Source organism: Elaeis guineensis, chromosome 2 (assembly GCF_000442705.2).
Source record: "Elaeis guineensis isolate ETL-2024a chromosome 2, EG11, whole genome shotgun sequence".
NCBI lineage: Eukaryota > Viridiplantae > Streptophyta > Magnoliopsida > Arecales > Arecaceae > Elaeis > Elaeis guineensis.
The window spans coordinates 1,856,760-1,875,296 of NC_025994.2; the positions used below are offsets into that span (position 1 = coordinate 1,856,760).

Below are 18,537 nucleotides of genomic sequence, written 5' to 3' on the forward strand. Positions count from 1 at the left end.
TTTTGGTAAAAAATGTAATGGAGTTGTTTATGGGCATTCTGGTAAAGTAGCAAGAGAGTTTCAACTTGTTTGCGTACGGATGGCAGACAACCTCCCATGCATTGTTGCTTCTGCAAATTCTTGTTATATATTAGAATAAATAAATTTTTTGTCTTTTCTTTTTTTTAGTCAAACATGCCAATTTTATTTGTGATCGTGAACCAATGTTTACGTAGCTATGTATTCAAAAAAATGTCTATCATCTTTCACCGTGCACGTGCATTGACCTATTTTTGGGTAAATTAAAAATGCTTGTAACTTTGGTGAAAGAGGAAAAAAAATGCATATGACTTGGCAACAGCTTGCCCCACCACAACGATGTTAGAATCAAACGGTTGCAAGTGGGCAAGACTGTCCGAACCGCCTCGTGGCCATCCTAAAAGTATTGCACGTGGCGTGACCACAAGGAACCAACAAACTTTTAGCAATCAGCAACCAGCAGATCCCAACCGTATGGTCGGGAAGCAGTTCTTTTATCAGAAAAGAAAAGAAAAAATGCATGACCAAAGACACCCAAAATGAGACCCTACATAAACTCGCTCAGATTTTGAAGCGAGGCATCGGACGTGGTGCGTCTCTCAGCTTGACGGTGAAGCTTAGACCGGACACGTCAATAAAACCCTAATGGATTTCCGCTTGGAATCCGGAATATAAATAAGGCGGAGAAGAAGTGTGAGGGTGCTCTGAGGAGGGAAAAATTAAGTTCTCTTTCGTTCGCTTTCTCGCTCTCTTGAGCGAGAGGGGTGAGAAGATCTACTGCCAATTATCTTCTATTCGACTGCTCTGAAATCTTCTGTAAGTGTCTACTCACTCCGTTGTAATGAGATATAGAGCATTTCTTAGAATTTTCTGGTTTTTTGAGGTGATTGCATGGGAAAAGCTCATTCTATCGAGCTAGGGTTTCGAAAATTCGGCACGAAGGTGATGCTTTCCTGCTTTTATCACGTTATTTGATGTTTTAAGGGATTCTTTTAAAAGTTTTTCGCTGATTCTATAAGATTAGGGTAGGTTTTCTAATCTGAAACATTTCTTAACATTTGTGCTGGGGGCCAGATTGCCGGCGGTCCAGCAGCTTTCCTCCTCCGTTTTTCCGGTCTCAAGGGCTAAACTTTATGCTCTTTACTCAACCGTGCGTTTGTTCCTGCACTAACCTTGGACATGTCTTTTATCGTTGTTTCATGTTTTAAGGTTTCTATGCTGTTTCCCTGGTCTTTAGATTAATAAAAGTTGCTTTCTTGAAAAAATATGCAATTTTTTTTTGATAAGGGTTTGTTAGCCTACCTTTTCGCATCCTTGGTCTTTGTGATTCTATTTGTCATTCCCTGAACATGTTGATTTGTTATTCAATTTGCTTGTACATACCTTCTTTCTCCAATACGATGTCCCATATATTTTAATAGTTATTTTTCTATTCGGACTGTGCTTCAGTTTGATAGCTAATGAACTTCTGCAATCGATGATCCCATATTTTGTGTTATAAAAGGTATATTCGTTGTTATTGTGGATTTTTTTTTTTTTTCCAGTTTATGTTCATTAATGAGTTTCTCTTGTGCATGATTTCAGTCATTATGTTATCAGAATCTTGATAAGTTAGAAGCTCCGATCTGATAATTACTCTGTTGACGTTATAACTTTGGCAGCAATCAGGATGTCTGGACCAGAGCCAGCATCTGAAGTGGAAGCAGCTAAGATGGCCAATGGTTCTGGCCCCCTGCCTGAGGATATGGGTATGCAGGCTGTTGCTGAAAAGAACAGTGAGGAAAAGAATAATGGAGATGAAAACAAGGATGGAGACCAGAATAAGGATGGTGAGGCTAGGAAAGATTTGGAAGGAAAGAAGGAAAGCGAAGAAAATGGCATGAAAAAAGTAGAAGATGAAGAAGAAGGAAAAGACGAAAAGAAAACTGAGGATGTGAATACGGGAGAAGCTGAAGATGTGAAAATGGTAGATGCTGAGGATCGGAAAACAGTAGAAACCGAGGATGTGAAAATGGTGAATGTGGAGGATGCAAGAGACGGGGTAGACGGGGTGAAAGAAGTTGGAGAAGAAGAGGGAGGAGCGGATTTAAAGGTGAAGGAAGCAGATGATGTGAAAGAAGATAATGAGAATATGGAGAAGAAGGTTGATTACAATAAGGTGGAAGGTTTAAAGAGTAAAAGGGAAAGCATTCAGAAGATCAGCACTAAAAGGGAAGCGAAGGAGAAGAAAGAAAGAGGTACAAAGTTAAAGGAATTGTCTAGGACTCCTACACCATCTTCTATTGATCGCCCTGTGCGTGAGAGAAAAACTGTGGAAAGGCTAGTTGAAGTTATTGAGAAAGAGCCAAATAAGGAATTCCTAGTTGAAAAGGTTCAGACTTTCATGCTCAATTTTTCCTCATATTTTTTAGTGGGTTCCATCGTCTTTATTGTTGTTAGTGAAATAATCACTTTTCTGTTCAATATTTCTTTTGTAGGGTCGTGGCACTCCACTAAAAGATATACCAAATGGTAAGGTTTTGAACTGTTGCAAATATTGATGATGGCTTACTACGTGCACTTTATGATGCATTACCATGAATTATGCTGTCTTGTTTGGAAATTCCTCTTCGTGAATTCCAAGCTATGGACATAAATCTCTTATCCAGTAGCGCTTCTTGTTTTCCTCTCTATGTAATTTTCGTGCTAATTATCCAAGTTCGTGGAGTTACTCATGCTGTCCTTTTTCTTGATTGATTTTACTTTCTTATGTTTTGAGATTGTGGTTTGGTTTTAAGTCCATCCAATCACAATATGATACTTCTTTTGTTAGTTTTGATTTGTTTAGTCATAGCCATCATGCCTCATACAAATTAAATGAGGATGAGTTGATGAACCCTTATTTAGAATAGTTGTTGAATTGTTGCTAACCAGTCTTTGTACAAACTAATTGGGAGTTGCCTCATGAATCTTTATTTATCATTTATTCCTATTGGGGTCTACCTTCTCTTTCAAACTGATGTATTTCAAATATGGTTTTAGTAACTTGCTTCAAGTTTATATTATGTATTCTCATCCTTGTCACATTGTAACACTAACATGCATCCTGTTCCCTATGGATCAGCAGGGCTCCATAAGTACTTGTAGTATCATAGTTCTTTACCCTTTTGACACTTAAGTTGGTCATTCAGTTCTAGTCCCTACTTTCTTGCAAATTGTGATGCCTTTTGTATATGCTTGGACATCTTTACTCAACTTTGGTTATGCCAAGGTCATCTCTGCTTTAAGTTTTTGCCTTCTCCAAAAGTGTGCTGGTTTGTGATGGGGTTAAAGTGAGACAAAGCAAGCCCATAGACATTTAAATGACCTATTTTTGGTATAAAGCTGTTTGGTGTTCCCATGCTTGCACAAGTAATAGAATCCTTTATATTTATGGTAATATTATGGTGGGTACAATTAAAGCATATCGGTCATTATCTTCTTTTCACATCTATCCTTGTTTACAATGATGTGCTTGATTTGGATCATAGTAACCATAATTTATTATGGAGCGCGTGATTATATTCTAGGGCTAGTATTTGGCATGTTTGTTAACAAAATTAGATCATGCCTATCTTTTTTGTTCTCAAGGTGATATTTGTTATTATTATTATTATTATTATTTTGAATCAGAGACCATTTTTGATGTTCATGAATTGCTACTAACTAGATTAGTTCATAAGTTATTTTTTGCAAATTAAAGAATGGAGTTTGAGAGGGTATTATGTGTATATATATGTATACATGTACATGTATGGATTTTTGGCTCTATATATTGGTAAAATGAATTATATGCAAGGTTTGGCATACTGCCCCTTACCAGTATGGTATACCATATCGAACCACGTATTGACACTGTTATGGGATGGTACCGGTATGGGGTCCGGTACTGAGATGGCGAACCTTGATTATATGTATGCTTTTATGTTTCTTTGGTGGAATGCATAGTTGGAATTCCTTTATGCATCATGTATGCTAGTCATAGATGTTTATTTATGTGTTGTTTGGTTGCAACATAAGTGGGGAGATATCGTCCTAGGAATGCATAATTGGTATTCTGTTATGCATGACACATGTTTGCCATAATTGTTTATTTGGGTGTTGGTTGTAAAATAAGTTGAGGGATATACCCTTAGGTGGGGGAATATGCTATCATATTCTTGCCAAACACCACAACATCGGGGCTTATACCTTGGACATGGTATGAGTCTATTCCAACAAAATGCTGAATAGACATATACCGTGGAATAGGCTTGTCCCTAGTCCCTTGAATTACTATTTTGCGCTTATTCACTTTGAAAACACCCAAAAAAGTTAAGGAAATTTGGGTTTTGCTATAAAATCCAAAAAGTTAAGAAGTTCAATGTGCGTAAAATGTAGCTTATTCCAAGCCACCTACTCCTTGCACGTATTCCTTGGCCAAATAATGAAACATACCTATTCCATGGAATAGGCCTATTCTTTTAGTAGTGCAAGGGATATTCTTTCACCCACTTATTTTGCAACCAATCACCACTTTAGTGCATTGCTGCACATTTTATTAAGTCATGCGAATAATTGGATACATAAATGAAAGCATGCTTCTGTTTCTATGGAGGAAATAGATGTTGTATATGTTGATGCATGGCTTTTAGGCATGTGTGTGTTTATGGAAGGGCCAGATCTCAAGTTGTTGCGCCAAGATCTTATTTCAGATCAAGGTCTGCAATCTAGGTGTGGGCATATTATTGGTACGTTACTGGTTCGGTATGGTCATGCTATAAAAGATTTGAAAAATTAAATAATTGATAAGAATATATGGATAAGTAAACCAGTGTCTAGTATGTGATCATTGACATAGTAATGATTATTTGGATGATCTTGGGTTGCATGAGCTATTATTGTTAAATGATATTATAAATTTATTATTTCTTTTTTTACTTGCATTTTGATTGCATATATAATATATATCTTTTAAATGTATTTTATAATTCAAATTATGTGATACTATGAAGTATTTATGCATGTTTATGACTTAGCACACAGAAAACCTTGACGAGGAAATTTGACTGATGGTCCTATCTTATTTCTTGAAAATATTGAGCTTTTAGATAAGAAAACATGACTGAAAAATAATTCTATTACCAAAATTTTGCAGCCAAGAAAGGCTGTACAAAGGGTATTTCCGGTGTATTCATGCATACCAATAAGTATAATTTGTTGGCACGATCTCTGATATGGTGCGTGCCTTATCCACCCTCTGTTGATATGGTATCAATCCTTGGTATTTTGAACCTTCGCTGTAGGATAATAAATAACTGATATCGATACTTACAAGATGAAAGTCCTTATCTGAACTCTGCGTGCTGTCCAAAATACCTTTTAGAATCATAAAGGAGTAATCTTCTCTTTATGCATTGAATGCTGACTGTTAATGCAAAGTTGAGATCTACTATGTGGATTTCTAATATTAGTATGCCTTCTTGATTTGTGGCAGTTTACTAATTTTTGATGTGCTTTTCATACTTCCTGTTTTTTATTAGTTAATCTTGTATCTTGTATCTTTAAGTCTGTATTTGGTAAAAAATTCTTTTATGACTTATGTCCTAACTCTTGTTCTCAGTGGCTCACAAATTGGCAAGAAAGAAGCCTGCAGATCTTAAATTGCTTCATCAGACTCTTTTTGGAAGGAAAGGAAAGGTAGTCAAAGATATTACATTTGATTGCTTCTTTAATGTTACATATGGGTTTTTAAGATCCTTGTTGGTTATTATACATTTGCTTTTATTGTTTTCTGCTGCTGCTGCTGGCATGCATATGTATTGGTGTTTTTGTAGTTGCTCTGGAGCTGACAGTTGCTTAAGCTGATTAAGTGTGCATTCATGGTAATCTTGACATTGAGGTGAAGAATCTACTATCTATCTGAAGTAATTTGTCTTCAGATGCTGCCTTGGTTTTTTGACATTGGTGTTTAAATTGATGTCTATTACTATCTTTTTAATTTCTTTCATGTACTTCTTCAAAGTTGATCACATTTGTATGTGTTGTAGGACCAATAGTTTCATACAACTAGAAAAGGTTTCTTGTTGGTTAGAATATCATCTATATTATGTTCTGTTTCCTTTTTTTTTTTTTTTTCTTTAGTGTAAATGCTAGAAAATAACTGATCAACTGCAATTTATTTTCCAGTTAGAAGTCCGAGGTTATATTTTTAAGTGCAGATGTTTTTAAATGAAAGAATTTTACACCCACTACCAAGTTCAATGTTGGTGGTCAAAAGATACAGTGAGCCATGGAATGTGATCTCGATGGCCTAAAATATTTATATACCAAACATTCTCTGTTTTCTAGACTCCTAGATTGTGCGTCAAGTCACCCTGCAATCAGTGCACTATAACATTCCATTACAATTATATATTTTGGGTGACTTGGCTTATAGACTCAAGGTCTCCATTTCATATTGTTTTTTGTATATGGATATTTTAGGCCTTCTAAATCATATCTGATGGCTCACATTTCCATTTTTTGACCATTGATTTTGAATTTGGCGGTTGGTGCAAAGCCTTACTTTTTGCCCCATGTGTATTATATCCATTTCTTCATTTGCTTATGTGATCAGATTCTATGAGTGATTATTCTGTTTTTTTCAGGGGGTTAAGTTACATTTAGGAAAACACACATTGTATTGAGTGATTGTTTTAGGTTTATTTTGATGCCTTGAAAAATGGTCCATTGTGGGCTGTGCAAATTATATTGCAGGTGAAAATCAAGATTCTCTTTTTTGGTGACACATTCCACATCTTTGTAATATAGTTTTCCCCTAATCTCTACATTCGTCTAAATATTCATGGTAATCCTAAATAGTTGGAATCAAGATTTATGTCCCAGTGGGATGGGGGACATCTTAGCCATCCCATTCCATTCTTATGAAAAAACGGAACTGGATGGGTTTGGGACTCCGAAACCCATCCACACACATGGAGAGATGAAGAAAGAGGAAATAAGGAAAGGAAGGAAAGATGAAGAAGAGGAAAAGTGAAAAGAAAGAAAAAGAAAACCAAGAAAAAGAAAGGGAGGGAGAAGAAAAATAAAGAAAAAAGAAAGGAAGGTAGAAGAAAAATAAAGAAAAAAGAAGGAAAGAAAGGAAAAAGGGCAAAAAAAGGAAAGAAGAAAGTGGGAGAGACAGAGGATGTCTATCAAGATGCATAATTGGGACTTCTGTCGGGATGGGATGGAATGGGACAGCGGGGCACCATGTGCCATGGACAAACCGGGACATCTTTGTCCCATGGAATTTAAAATCTTGGCTGAAATATTTTATCTTAGATATTGCACCTCCTTGTACACTTGGGCAATGGGCTGCCCAACTCACGTGGTTTGCTGGATCTAGCTTGGTCGATTGGTGCCCTGGACATACATTTGCAGCCTACTGAGCTAGGCTGGGCCTCAGCTTACTTAAGGCATCCAAGCTGGACCTGAAATATATGCTATATTATATATTAGGGGATTTGCAGAATAAGGACACAATGTTTCCATATTTAGAGAAAGGTCATGTTTTTTTCCCGCATAAACACTCCATGTCTTGGACCATTACGTCCCATTCTCAGATGGTTATGCACATTTGTTTCAGTTGATGTATACATATTAGCTTACATTTCCTTGATAGTAAACTAAAGCAGATATTGTTTATAATTAAGTAAAGGGTGCACATGTAATAATATAGGGTATTTGCAGAGAAATCTGTTAGATTATCAAATTTACAGAAAACGGCACCTTTTTCTTTTGTTTTGGAAGAGACTGTCTGTTTTGAATTTTACTGGATCCTAACTGAAGTTAATTCAACACACACTCACACTTGCACTCTCCTTTTGTTGCCAGCCTCTGTGTCTTGGTCTCCTACAATGTTATTTGTCACCCTTGCCACCAGGATTTCCATTTGTCCCTGCCCTCCCTCATCATCAGTGTTTTCAACATCCTCACCACCATCAATGCCCCTGGCCCTATCCCTCCTTTTGGTGGAATGGGAATTGACCCACCTAGGAAATTGATGGGATGGGATGGGTGATTAGGCAGGATGTGGAAATTAGTTCTGAGGTCCACTGTTTTATGCTTAGCCTAGCATGTTGGAATTTGATTGTGAGTTGTGGCTTGGCCTTAACCCAACATGTCTCAGTCAATTCCAGGCCTATCTATTGAAATCTCGTTCTTGTTCTCACAGCTGCTTCATCAGGCAGCTTCCATTGCCACCACCGTTTAGAACTAATCTCCTTTGCGTTAACTATCCATTACTCTGAATCATAATTTTTCACTGAAGGTTTTAACCGAATAGCTACATTTCTACATTTTGTAAAATTATTAAATTTTCTGTACAAGTTCTTCTTGGTTAATTCAACTAAATCCTTTTGTGAGCTCCACTTGTTTATTCCTCATTCTAGTACCAGAATCCAATCTCTCATGGGATTGCAATGCGCTCAAATTAGCTATTAATGTAACTTTTCTTTTCTCCTAAACCCATTTGTTTCTATACATTTATGGATAATGTATTCATTGTCATTTGCTATTTACAGTCTTGATAGAAAGATTCATTTTGCTTTATCTTTCTTATGTAATAGAACTTTTGCTTAGGTTCAGCATCTTATTAGTGTCTTGACACTTTTATAGAGGGTGACAACTCTAGAGATATGCAACTTGGTTTCTTACAGCCATTTCTCATATGCTTCATCTTTTGGTGTGAAGGATAGTATTATTATAAGAGAAGATAGATGATCATTTTCATGCATTTGTGATGGTTCTCAACAACATTTTCATGTGTGTTTCCCCATTACATTCTTCATCATCATAGTGATGTCCCTATCTTTCCTGCATGAGCAAAAATATGAATGTTAGAGCGGAAGGCTAGATTCATAATGAGGGTCACTTTTTATACCTGTTTATTTTGTATTAGTTTGGTAAGGGAAGGTTAGACTCTTGATGTTGAAGATTTTACAAGCCTTCAGGTGAAAATATTCTTGCAAGTGGAAAGATTTGACTTATTAACTCGAGGAAGATGAAACATTGAAGTGCCAAATCATTACTAGACTGAATGTTGTGAGATGAACAATCTCAAATTGATTGATGCATTTGAACTATCTCAACTCAAGGGTTGAGATAAGCTCTATGAACTAATTTGACCATATGAGCATGAAAGTTTTAAGGTTTAGTATATGCCCTAGCTAGGTTTTCGGAACATTTATACTTGTTTGGGATCAAGGCTTAGTTGAGTTGAGCTGAGCTGCAAATGATATTTGCCTTCGTTATCGTGACAGCAGCCTCTTTGGCTGATGTGATCATTGCGCTTGTTAAGATGCACTCCTAATTTTTTGTGCTGAGATGAATTTGTGTTATTTCAGTTGATAATGAAATCAAGTTATTTTTCTTTAAGAGAGAAATTCCACTTAGTTTTTGCTCTTTGTTCTTTCCCTCATATTTTCCTCTTTTTTTTTGTTTCCTTTATTTACTTAAACTTGTTTTTCCTAGAAAATAGTAAGGTCAGGGTCTCATCACTATGCACATACTGTAAATAACTCCAATTGATGAGGTTACTTATCTAAATAATTATTATTAAGGCAGAAGTTTTATCTGATCTTCTTTTGGTTTTAATAATTTATTTGTTCTTTTCTGCCTTCTCTTTCGTGAAGGATTATGGTTGCATTTCTGATTGCAGGCTGTAAATTTTAGAAGTCATATTCTCCAATTTTCTGGATTTGTCTGGCACGAGAGCGATGTAAGCAGTCATTTCATATTTGAGATGTACTCTTTTTGATTCCTGTATAATCATATTTACTTGTTTTCTAAACCTTTAAGATATTGTTCTAAAATTTTGATTTCCTTCTTGAATAACCTTTCTTACAGGAAAAACAGAGAGCTAAAATGAAGGAGAAACTTGACAAATATGTAAAGGATACATTATTGGATCTATGTGATTTATTTGATATACCTGTTTCAAGAACAACCATGAGAAAGGTTGGTGGTCTGTTTTTCCAAGGTCTTCATGTATGATTATTCAAGTAAAAGCTGAGTTTTGCTTGTGGTACTTATTGCTGATCAGACTGATTCACATTCATACTTTCAATGTTCCTACAGGAAGACCTTGTAGCAAAGTTATTGGATTTTATGGTTGCACCTCATGCTACTACTGATGTGATACTTGCTGACAAGCAGCAGGTTTGCCTTTGCTGCTAAAACGTGCTATGTTCTTCTTTTGTGGTGCTTGGTACCGGTATTAGATGTTCATTTAGATGGGACATAGCAATTTTAGATAATGTGAATCTTTAACTGTGGTAAGTTTTTCATTTACAATAGGTATTTTATGGGTTGAATTTAACTGTTTCTTTTGTTCCCTTTTTTCAGCAGTCTATGAAATCTCGAAAGCGTAAGAGGGTGACTAAAGGAAGTGCTTCTAAAGGTGTGGCAGAAGCACCCACTAAGCAGTCTAGGAAGGTTTGTTGTAGAACAACACACATAGAAGTGACTTATGTTACTATTTCTGAATGATATTCTGTTCTTGGATCATACTTGATTTATATTATTTTAACTTTATTTGCAGCAAAGCCACATCTTTTGTCTTATTTGTTTTAGTCATTTCCCACTATCTGTGCTATGGGCATTTGCATTGTTCAATTACATTAAGAGTTATCCTTGTCAGGATAGTCCTGAATGCTGATGTTTGTTTGCAGAAACAGACCAAAAGAGAAGATAGCCCAAATAGCAAAGGGAAGATTGTACAAGAAAATGAAGAAGAAGTTGAAAAGGAGAATGAGAATGGTATTTCTGATGAGGATGAAGCACTCAAACAGTCTGAATTTGAGGTGAAAGAAAGTGAATCTGAAGAAGCTGCTGATGAAGATGAAGATGATAATGAAGACTCAGGAAAAAGCAAAGAGGATAAGAAGAGATCTTCAAAACAACGAGGTTCTGTTGGTAAAGAAAAGTCAAAGGTGGAGAAGAGCTCTAGAAAATCCTCTTTCCCAACAACCACCAAGAGCCCTACTAAAGTATCGTCTTCCAAACGTGCCTTGGAACGTCCCAAGGCAGAAAACGATAAGGATGTAGGTGCAAAGGTTTTTTCCAGGAAAAAGAGAAATGTTGATGCAGCTAGGAAAAAATCAACTCTTAAATCAGATAAGAAGGAGAAAGCTACTGGTATGCCTCTGATCTATAAACTTTGCCAATATGTAGATATAGGAGGGTAGAATCCAAAGTAAGGTTTGTCGTCTTGGTAGCGGATTCTATATTGGTATCATTCTATTACAGTGTTGATACGTGGTTCAATATAGTACGAGATAGCATACTGAGTGTTGGTAAGATATGAGACATCGTACCAGTATGGTACTAGTATGGTACAGTATGTCCCATATCAGGCGGTACAAGGTTGTATAGCAAACCATGATCCAAAGTATCTCTTAATGTTGATCTTGTTATGGCTACATGCATGTGTGCATCTATACATACATATATGAGAATGCCGAGAGACCAAAAATCACATGTTTCTAATGTCTTTAATCTATGTATCAAGTGGATAGAGAAATGTACAGTTAAAATCATATAAAACTGCTATGATCTAAGCATTAAAATATATTGATTTTCCATCCTTGCATTTTTAACATATGTAGATAATGGTCAATAAGGTGGATTTTACACATTTTATCATGTATTTTGGCGCACTAGCACAATGGACACCATCTGTTTTTGTGTCGAGTTGATGCATAAGTTAGAAACCATCAATACATGTGATTTTTGGTTCTAGGTATGTTTAGTGTTATAGATCATGATTAATGCTGTAGATCTTCGATTTCGGTGCCGGGTTGTTGATTTTGGACTTGGGAATGGATGGCTCTCCTCTGGAGAAGAGTGTAACCCATCCCATCTATTTGTGTATTTGTGTGAATGCGCATGCGTGTGCACATGCACATGCATGAAGTTCTCTTTGGATTAGTTGGCATGTAGAAATTAGGGAGACAGCCTAATTGATAATTCTTACAATTTTTACTGTTCAATGGACATGTTCTGAGCAAGGTTTTAAATTTTGCGGGATGAAGATGTCATGGTTTCTTCATGGAATGGGGCGCTTCGCTGTCCTATCCTGTCTTAGCTGCAGTCTTGGTCATGCATCACAATATATATCTTCTGTCTCTCTTTTTTTTCTTTCTTTTTTTCTTTTCTTTCTTTTCTTCTACCTTTTTTTTTCCTTTCTTTTTTTTTCTTTTTCTTCTCCCTTCTTTTCTTTTTTCTTATTTTTCTTCTTTCTTTTCACCTTTTCTTTTTCTTCATCTTTCCTTCTTTTCCTCTTTCTTCTCCTCTCCATGTGCGTAGATGGGTTTCAGAGTCCCAAATCCATCCCGGTCCTATTTCTCATAGGAACGGAATGGGATGGCTGAGATGTACCCTATCCCGTCGGGACATAAATGGACATAAACCTTGGTTCTGATGGTGTGGCTATATTATTCTAGTTTAATGTTATCTCAAGGGTTTGTTGCATTAAACATTATTTGAAGAATATATTTACACATGAAAATCAAGAACTCTTTCTGGTCACTGGAATTAAGATTTAAGAGCTAGTAAGTATAGGATACATAGAAAGCTGAATAGAAAGGCAAGAAGGGAAGCTCTTAATACACAATTACATTGATTTTGCTTGGCCTGATGGCTTCTGACCTTATCAAAATATTTTGCTAGTGGCCTAGAGGTTGTAGTAGCTAAGCTTGCTTGGTTTTTAAGATGTCATCAACACTCATCTAGAACCCACCGATTTGATAGAAAAAGTAAATCTATTGTAAAACAATTGATTTAGACTGTTACTGCTTTGTCTATAGGTGTTATTGTGGGATGAAATATTATATTCTTGCAGACCATTTGTATCATTTAATGCCAAAACTTTTCTGACCTTTTTACCACTGCTATATTAACCATGGAGCAGTCTCCTGATTGTGGCTGTAGTCTGTTGCATGTCTCCATTCCATCTATTTCTAAGTTTTCTATCACAAAGATAAAAGATGTTTATGAGTTGAAGGTTCTTTCCCTCCCGCCGCCCTGCTGTCAATCTTTCCTCCCACCCTGCTGTTATTGAACTCTATGCTTGTTTGTCGTCTCTCCACACTTTTTGTGAATGACTGAGCACTACCTATCTGTTATTTTATCAAGGTAAAAGGTTGCCTAGAGGAAAGGGAAAATCAATGGAGGCAGAGTATCCAAGTGAGGAGGAGCTGAGGAAAACTATATGTGAAATTCTGAAGGAAGTGGATTTTAACACTGTGAGTTATTCTGATAATATCCTTTGTTATTTGGAAAATTAAATACTAAGAAGCTGCTTATGAGTATGTGTATGTGTGGAAGAAATTGTTGTTAGTACATTTTAGTTGTACATAATTGTTTATCCAAAGAAAGTTGAGTCAGATATTAGGCAGGCTATGTTCGTCCTGTGTTGGGTTATGCTCAGGATCTGTTGGTCTTCCTGGTAGTAACCTAGATATCATCAAGTTTCTATTTCTTCTTCGCATCATTTATGCCTTCATTTGTTCATTGTAGCACAACTCTGGACCATATTATGCCGACATAGATGGTATGGCAAATGATTTCTTCAGTTTTATTTACTACATTCTGCTGTTCTGTTTCAGGCCACTTTCACTGACATTCTTAAACAGCTTGGTATGTCTTCCTGAATTATCCTTCTTTAATCAGGACCTTTCTGAAATACTTACCAAAGTTTGCTTTTCCCAGCAACCCATTACAAAAAGGACCTAACTCCTAGAAAACCAGCTATAAAGGAATTGATCCAAGAAGAGTTAACCAAGCTAGCAGATGAAGCAGAAGAAGATGAGGATGATGAAGATGAAGATGCCGAGAAGGAAGAAAATCCAGAACCTAGTGGCAAAGAGGTGAAAACTTGATTGTGACGCATGGCACTGACATTTACTCCGTAATGTTCTTCTGTCGAAGTTAGCCTGCCTGCTGTGGCGATTTGGCATCATTTTATTGCATTATTTATAATGCCAATTGCCGAGACCTTTTCCTCTCCCTAGTCATGCTCTGTATTTATAACATGGTTTTGTGGGCATCATCTTAACCTTAAGTTCACTGACCTGGAGATATTGTTAGGTATGTGCAGCTTTAATTATTATATACTCAAACATCATATACCTGATTACACCTGTTTGGTGCTGATTTTGAGTTAAACAAATCAAAAATGACATCAACTTTTCCATTCTCTACTGCCCTTTTTTCTCTCTTGGGTACAGCACTTCTATAACTTTTGAAGTTTGATGCCTGGAAATACCTTTTTTATGACTTATTGCAAGCCCTAGTGATTGGAGACTCGTCGCCGTGCTTCTGCTTCTGTTGTGAGATCGCTCTGCTTGTTAAACGGTTACATCTTGCAGTTGTAAATTGTAGAATGCTGGTATCTGATGTCTTCAGTCAAGATTTCAAGTTAAACTATCTTCGTTTCTTGCAAGGGTGGCTTTCATATTTGAGCTCGTGTAACTTGATTGTTGCGAGGGACGAAGCCAGCGCCTTTAGACAATGTATTTCCTGAATGTGTGCAATATTTTGTTGTTTGCCGGTGGTGTCTTTCCTGTGGCGGTAGAAAAGGAAATGTTTTTTATTTGCATTTGTGTCTTTTGGGAAGAGCTGACTGTTTATTCATTTTTTTCAGAATTTGGACTTCTAGAAATGAGATATTTGAAGAATCCTTTTGGGGACAGAAAAATCTCATCCATCAGTTTATTGTATATATCTATTTTAGTAAGGAATTCTGTGTGAAGAAAAAATGAAAAATTATTGCCGTAGAAATCTTTAATCTTTTGCTACCTGTGTATTGGGATTGAGATCCCATGTCATGACTGATTTTTGAACAATGAAAGATGGTCTGCTCTGCTGTAACCACATTGATCTTGGTATTTTAGAGTTAACCATATCTGTGTTTCAGCGGTTGGCACATCCATTTTAGTTCTTTTGATCTGAACTTTGGTGCTTGAGAAGTATCGCTTGGCTTCATCTGCATGTGCTTGGCTTCATCTGCATGTATGCGCCCGCGCGCGCATGTGTATATGTACACACACAGCAATTATGATTGTGGAAGGAGCTCAAGTAGAGATATTTATAAGTAGTATAAAGGGTTTTTTTTTCTTCGACTTTTCAATATAAGGTTTCAAATCTTATTCCAATCGGAAGAATGCTAATTATTTTTCTAATAAAATCAAAAATTCTTAAAAAAATATAGTAAAATTAAAATTTTTTAGAATTAATAGACATCCAACTTCTCGAAAAACTGCCTATAGATCGTGTGGTGGGCATGTGTGCCCTGCACGATTGCATGATGCGTGTAGTTCAGCCTTCCATCTAATTTTGGCTCAACTCTATTCATCTGGTAAGTGAGCCCTAAGTGCTCTGGTATCATGGGTCTCCCACTAATCTCTGTCCTATGTCTTAGGGGGATGTGGAGATGCTTTGCACGTGTGCAAGGAGTGGTCATCTCGTTTGTTGCAAAGTCAAACACGCCCATTCCTGTAGGAGTTTTGATGATGACCAACCTCAAGTGGTTTCTTCGGTGCCATTGGAAGATGAGATACTTCGAAATCTAATAAGTGGGGAGTAACGGTGGATTGGTGCAAGTCGAACAATTAAATGTTCCACCAACCGAGGTTTTATAGGGCATGATTTAGATGCACGAGCAATACAAGCAATTGGTGGAGGAACTAACGTTCTTCAAGTACATCAAAAAATAAAGATGAGGATGACTGTTAGTTTTATCTAAATGTATGACAAGATGAAGGATGTCTTGCACAATTAGAAGAGAAGATTATTTAACTCATTAAGGTCATGTCTCAATTGGCGATGCTTTTAACAAAACACCCACAACTCCTATAGTGAAGCTATCTCACACGTTTGGAGATGAGGATCTACTATCTAACAAGAAAGGTCAAGGTCAGAAACTGTCTCCAAGCCAAGTTGAGTGGCTATGCGGCGAGGCAGGGAAGCAGACGTTTTCCCATCTTCAGTTCTAATTTTGTAGGAGCTAAATTTCCTAAGCAAGAGGAGCATTGATCCAAATAGATCATCGAACTCAATGTGGAATATTTTGGCTATTACGAATATTCAAAAGAGTCATCAGACTCGATGTAGACCACTTTAACTACTACAAGTATTTAGAAGGATCTCCGGATTCGATATGGACTACTGCTACAATGAGTATTTCGTAAACTCTATGTGAATTATTTTGACCACTATATATATTGAGGAGAATTATTAAACTCGATATAGATCACCTTAGCCACTATGAGTATCCAAAAAGATCATTAGACTCGATGTGGACTACTTAGGCCACTATAAGTAAGAGTCGGATATGGTCTAAGAGAAAGATTTGCTACAATAGGAAGCAAAATTGTATGCCAAATTTCAAAAGACCATAACTTGATCATACAATGTTTGATTGAGATCATCTTTTTTTTGAAATTTGATATTTTTCAAGATCTACAACTTTGGATAAATGCCTGAGGGCCTAAATCGAATCAAAATTTCATTATTTTGGAGTCGAAATAAGCTAATCAAATCAAAACTTTCATTTTTGAGAAAGATATTAGCCAAAGATTATCTCTCAGTTCATGAAGTATTGGATTGAATGACAGAAGACAAAATTGATGTAAAAGTTAAGATCTATTTCCTATAAAATATTAGTATTTTCTTATATTTCTTATATTAATCATATTTTTTATAGAGTTAGTCCTATTCGAACTAGAAAGAAGAATCCGACCCAAATTGTTCAAGAATGGACATCCTTCTAAAAGATAAGAAGAAGAATCTCACGTAAATTGTACTTGGACGGATCTTATTATTATAAATAAAAGTTATATACCTCAGTTTTGGTGGAGAATCAATTGATGAAAGACAATAGGACTTAAGACCTACTTTTATAATTTTTCTATTTTTTTTCTAATTTTTTTTTGAGAGATTCAAATTGAGAAGGTTGAAGAAAATCTTTTTTCTCTATAATTGGATCATTTTTTTCTTCTTCTTCTTTCAGAAGATCATCATTATATCTGTTGGAATCTGGTCATAACTTATCGGAATAAGGTAATAACTCCTCAACTTTTTAGCTAATCCTCCTCTACATCCTCTATAGTTCTTAGATTTTGGATTCTAGTCGGATTGTCATCAGATTTGGTTGGGAAGAAGGGGCCCTATTCCAGTTTGGATTTTCTCCATTTTTAAACCATTTTCTTTGATTTTTTGTCTTTCCGTGTCAATCATCGTTGCCTACCATCGATTGTAGGACCTCTGATTGTGTTGCCATAGCTAGTGCCATTGCCAGCCATAGCCACTACTGGCCGTAAGGCTTCTATTTTGGAAAGGGACAAGCATGAGCTCCATTTCTTTGCTAATAAGCCAAGAAAAGGAAAAGGGAGGAAAGGAGAATAGAAAAAGAAAAAGAAAAAAAAGAAGAGAGAAAAAGAGTCTCATTTATCTCTCCTCTTTTCTCTCTTCCCCCTCTTTCTTTCTCTCATTTTCCTCTTTTTCTCTACAATTTCTCACTCTACTAGGATTTGTTGGATCCTAGAAAAGGATCTCTTTCTCAAAAATTTTGATGGACTCTGATAAAGTGGGTCTTAATCCATAGCTGTTGAGTAGTGTGCAAGCTTTCACCTTGGTGCTTCTTGAACCGTTAAATTTGATCATCCTTAATTTTTATTGAATCATCTATACCCTAGTCCAATCATGATCAGATGAAATCATCGTGCCGACTTATATCGGATATCGGACAGTCCTACTTGGCTAACCTTATAAGGGTGTCAGAATTTGAAAGTTTGATAAAAGTATAATTTTGAATGTTAGATTTTTAGATAGATTTTGAAAATTAATTAGATCTATTGGTTGGTTTCATTCACAAAATAAATAATATAACTATTTTTCTTAATTTATTGATAAATTATAAAATTTTCTTTATATTGAATTATTCATGATTTATGAACTTGATGCATTATATTTTTAATTATTGAATACATCTTTTTCCAAAATACTAAATATATGATATATTGATTTTAATGTGGACTATGCCTAATTTATTTTGATGTTGCATTGTCTTAGGAATCTTTTAGTTTGGAAGTTGAAGTATGTTAATGAGAAAAAGAGGTTCAATTCGAGATAGATTTGGACTTACAGCGATATCATGTTTCGATATTCTATAAATAAGAGCTCTATATTGGCACTTCAATGTCGTGCTAATAGGAATTATATATTTGCACTTTGATATCCTATTATTAAGATTTATATGATGGCATTTTGATTATTATTGAGCTCATTTTTTGATCTGACTATAGAGTATAAATATGATCATAATTCACGACTGATAAAATGAACTTGATATATTTTGAAAATTTTGAATCTACGAACAAAATTTAAATTATGAGAGAGATTTGATTTGCATGATTTTTTGATAATGCTATATATGTAGATCTAGATTTTTGAATTGATGAATTTAATATACTTATT

The 18,537-nt window shown here is 35.8% G+C and overlaps 1 protein-coding gene across 6 annotated transcripts; it reads left to right on the forward strand.

Annotated features, from left to right (window-relative positions):
- Positions 1-684: 684 nt before the first annotated feature.
- Positions 685-14,261, forward strand: LOC105033208 (DEK domain-containing chromatin-associated protein 1). Of its 6 annotated transcripts, XM_010907898.4 has the most exons (13): positions 718-834; positions 1,468-1,522; positions 1,680-2,389; positions 2,496-2,529; positions 5,639-5,715; positions 9,719-9,778; positions 9,907-10,017; positions 10,138-10,218; positions 10,405-10,494; positions 10,731-11,196; positions 13,195-13,304; positions 13,668-13,698; positions 13,771-14,261. In XM_010907898.4, the coding sequence occupies exons 3-13, from the start codon at positions 1,688-1,690 to the stop codon at positions 13,938-13,940; spliced, it is 1,932 nt and encodes a 643-aa protein (XP_010906200.2). In that variant the 5' UTR covers positions 718-834; positions 1,468-1,522; positions 1,680-1,687; the 3' UTR covers positions 13,941-14,261. The 6 variants fall into 6 exon arrangements, with proteins under 6 accessions (XP_010906199.2, XP_010906204.2, XP_010906203.2 ...); XM_010907897.3 differs by lacking the exon at positions 1,468-1,522 and having other exon boundaries at positions 685-834; XM_010907902.3 differs by lacking the exon at positions 1,468-1,522 and having other exon boundaries at positions 685-834; positions 10,737-11,196.
- The last annotated feature ends 4,276 nt before the right edge of the window (positions 14,262-18,537 follow it).

Bases quoted from the DNA above. Each gene is read 5' to 3' on its own strand.
- LOC105033208 (XM_010907897.3), top strand. From the start codon at position 1,688: ATGTCTGGACCAGAGCCAGCATCTGAAGTGGAAGCAGCTAAGATGGCC. The intron at 10,495-10,730 runs GTTTGTTGTAGA...GTTTGTTTGCAG, and splicing joins CCACTAAGCAGTCTAGGAAG to AAACAGACCAAAAGAGAAGA. The intron at 13,305-13,667 runs GTGAGTTATTCT...GTTCTGTTTCAG, and splicing joins AGGAAGTGGATTTTAACACT to GCCACTTTCACTGACATTCT.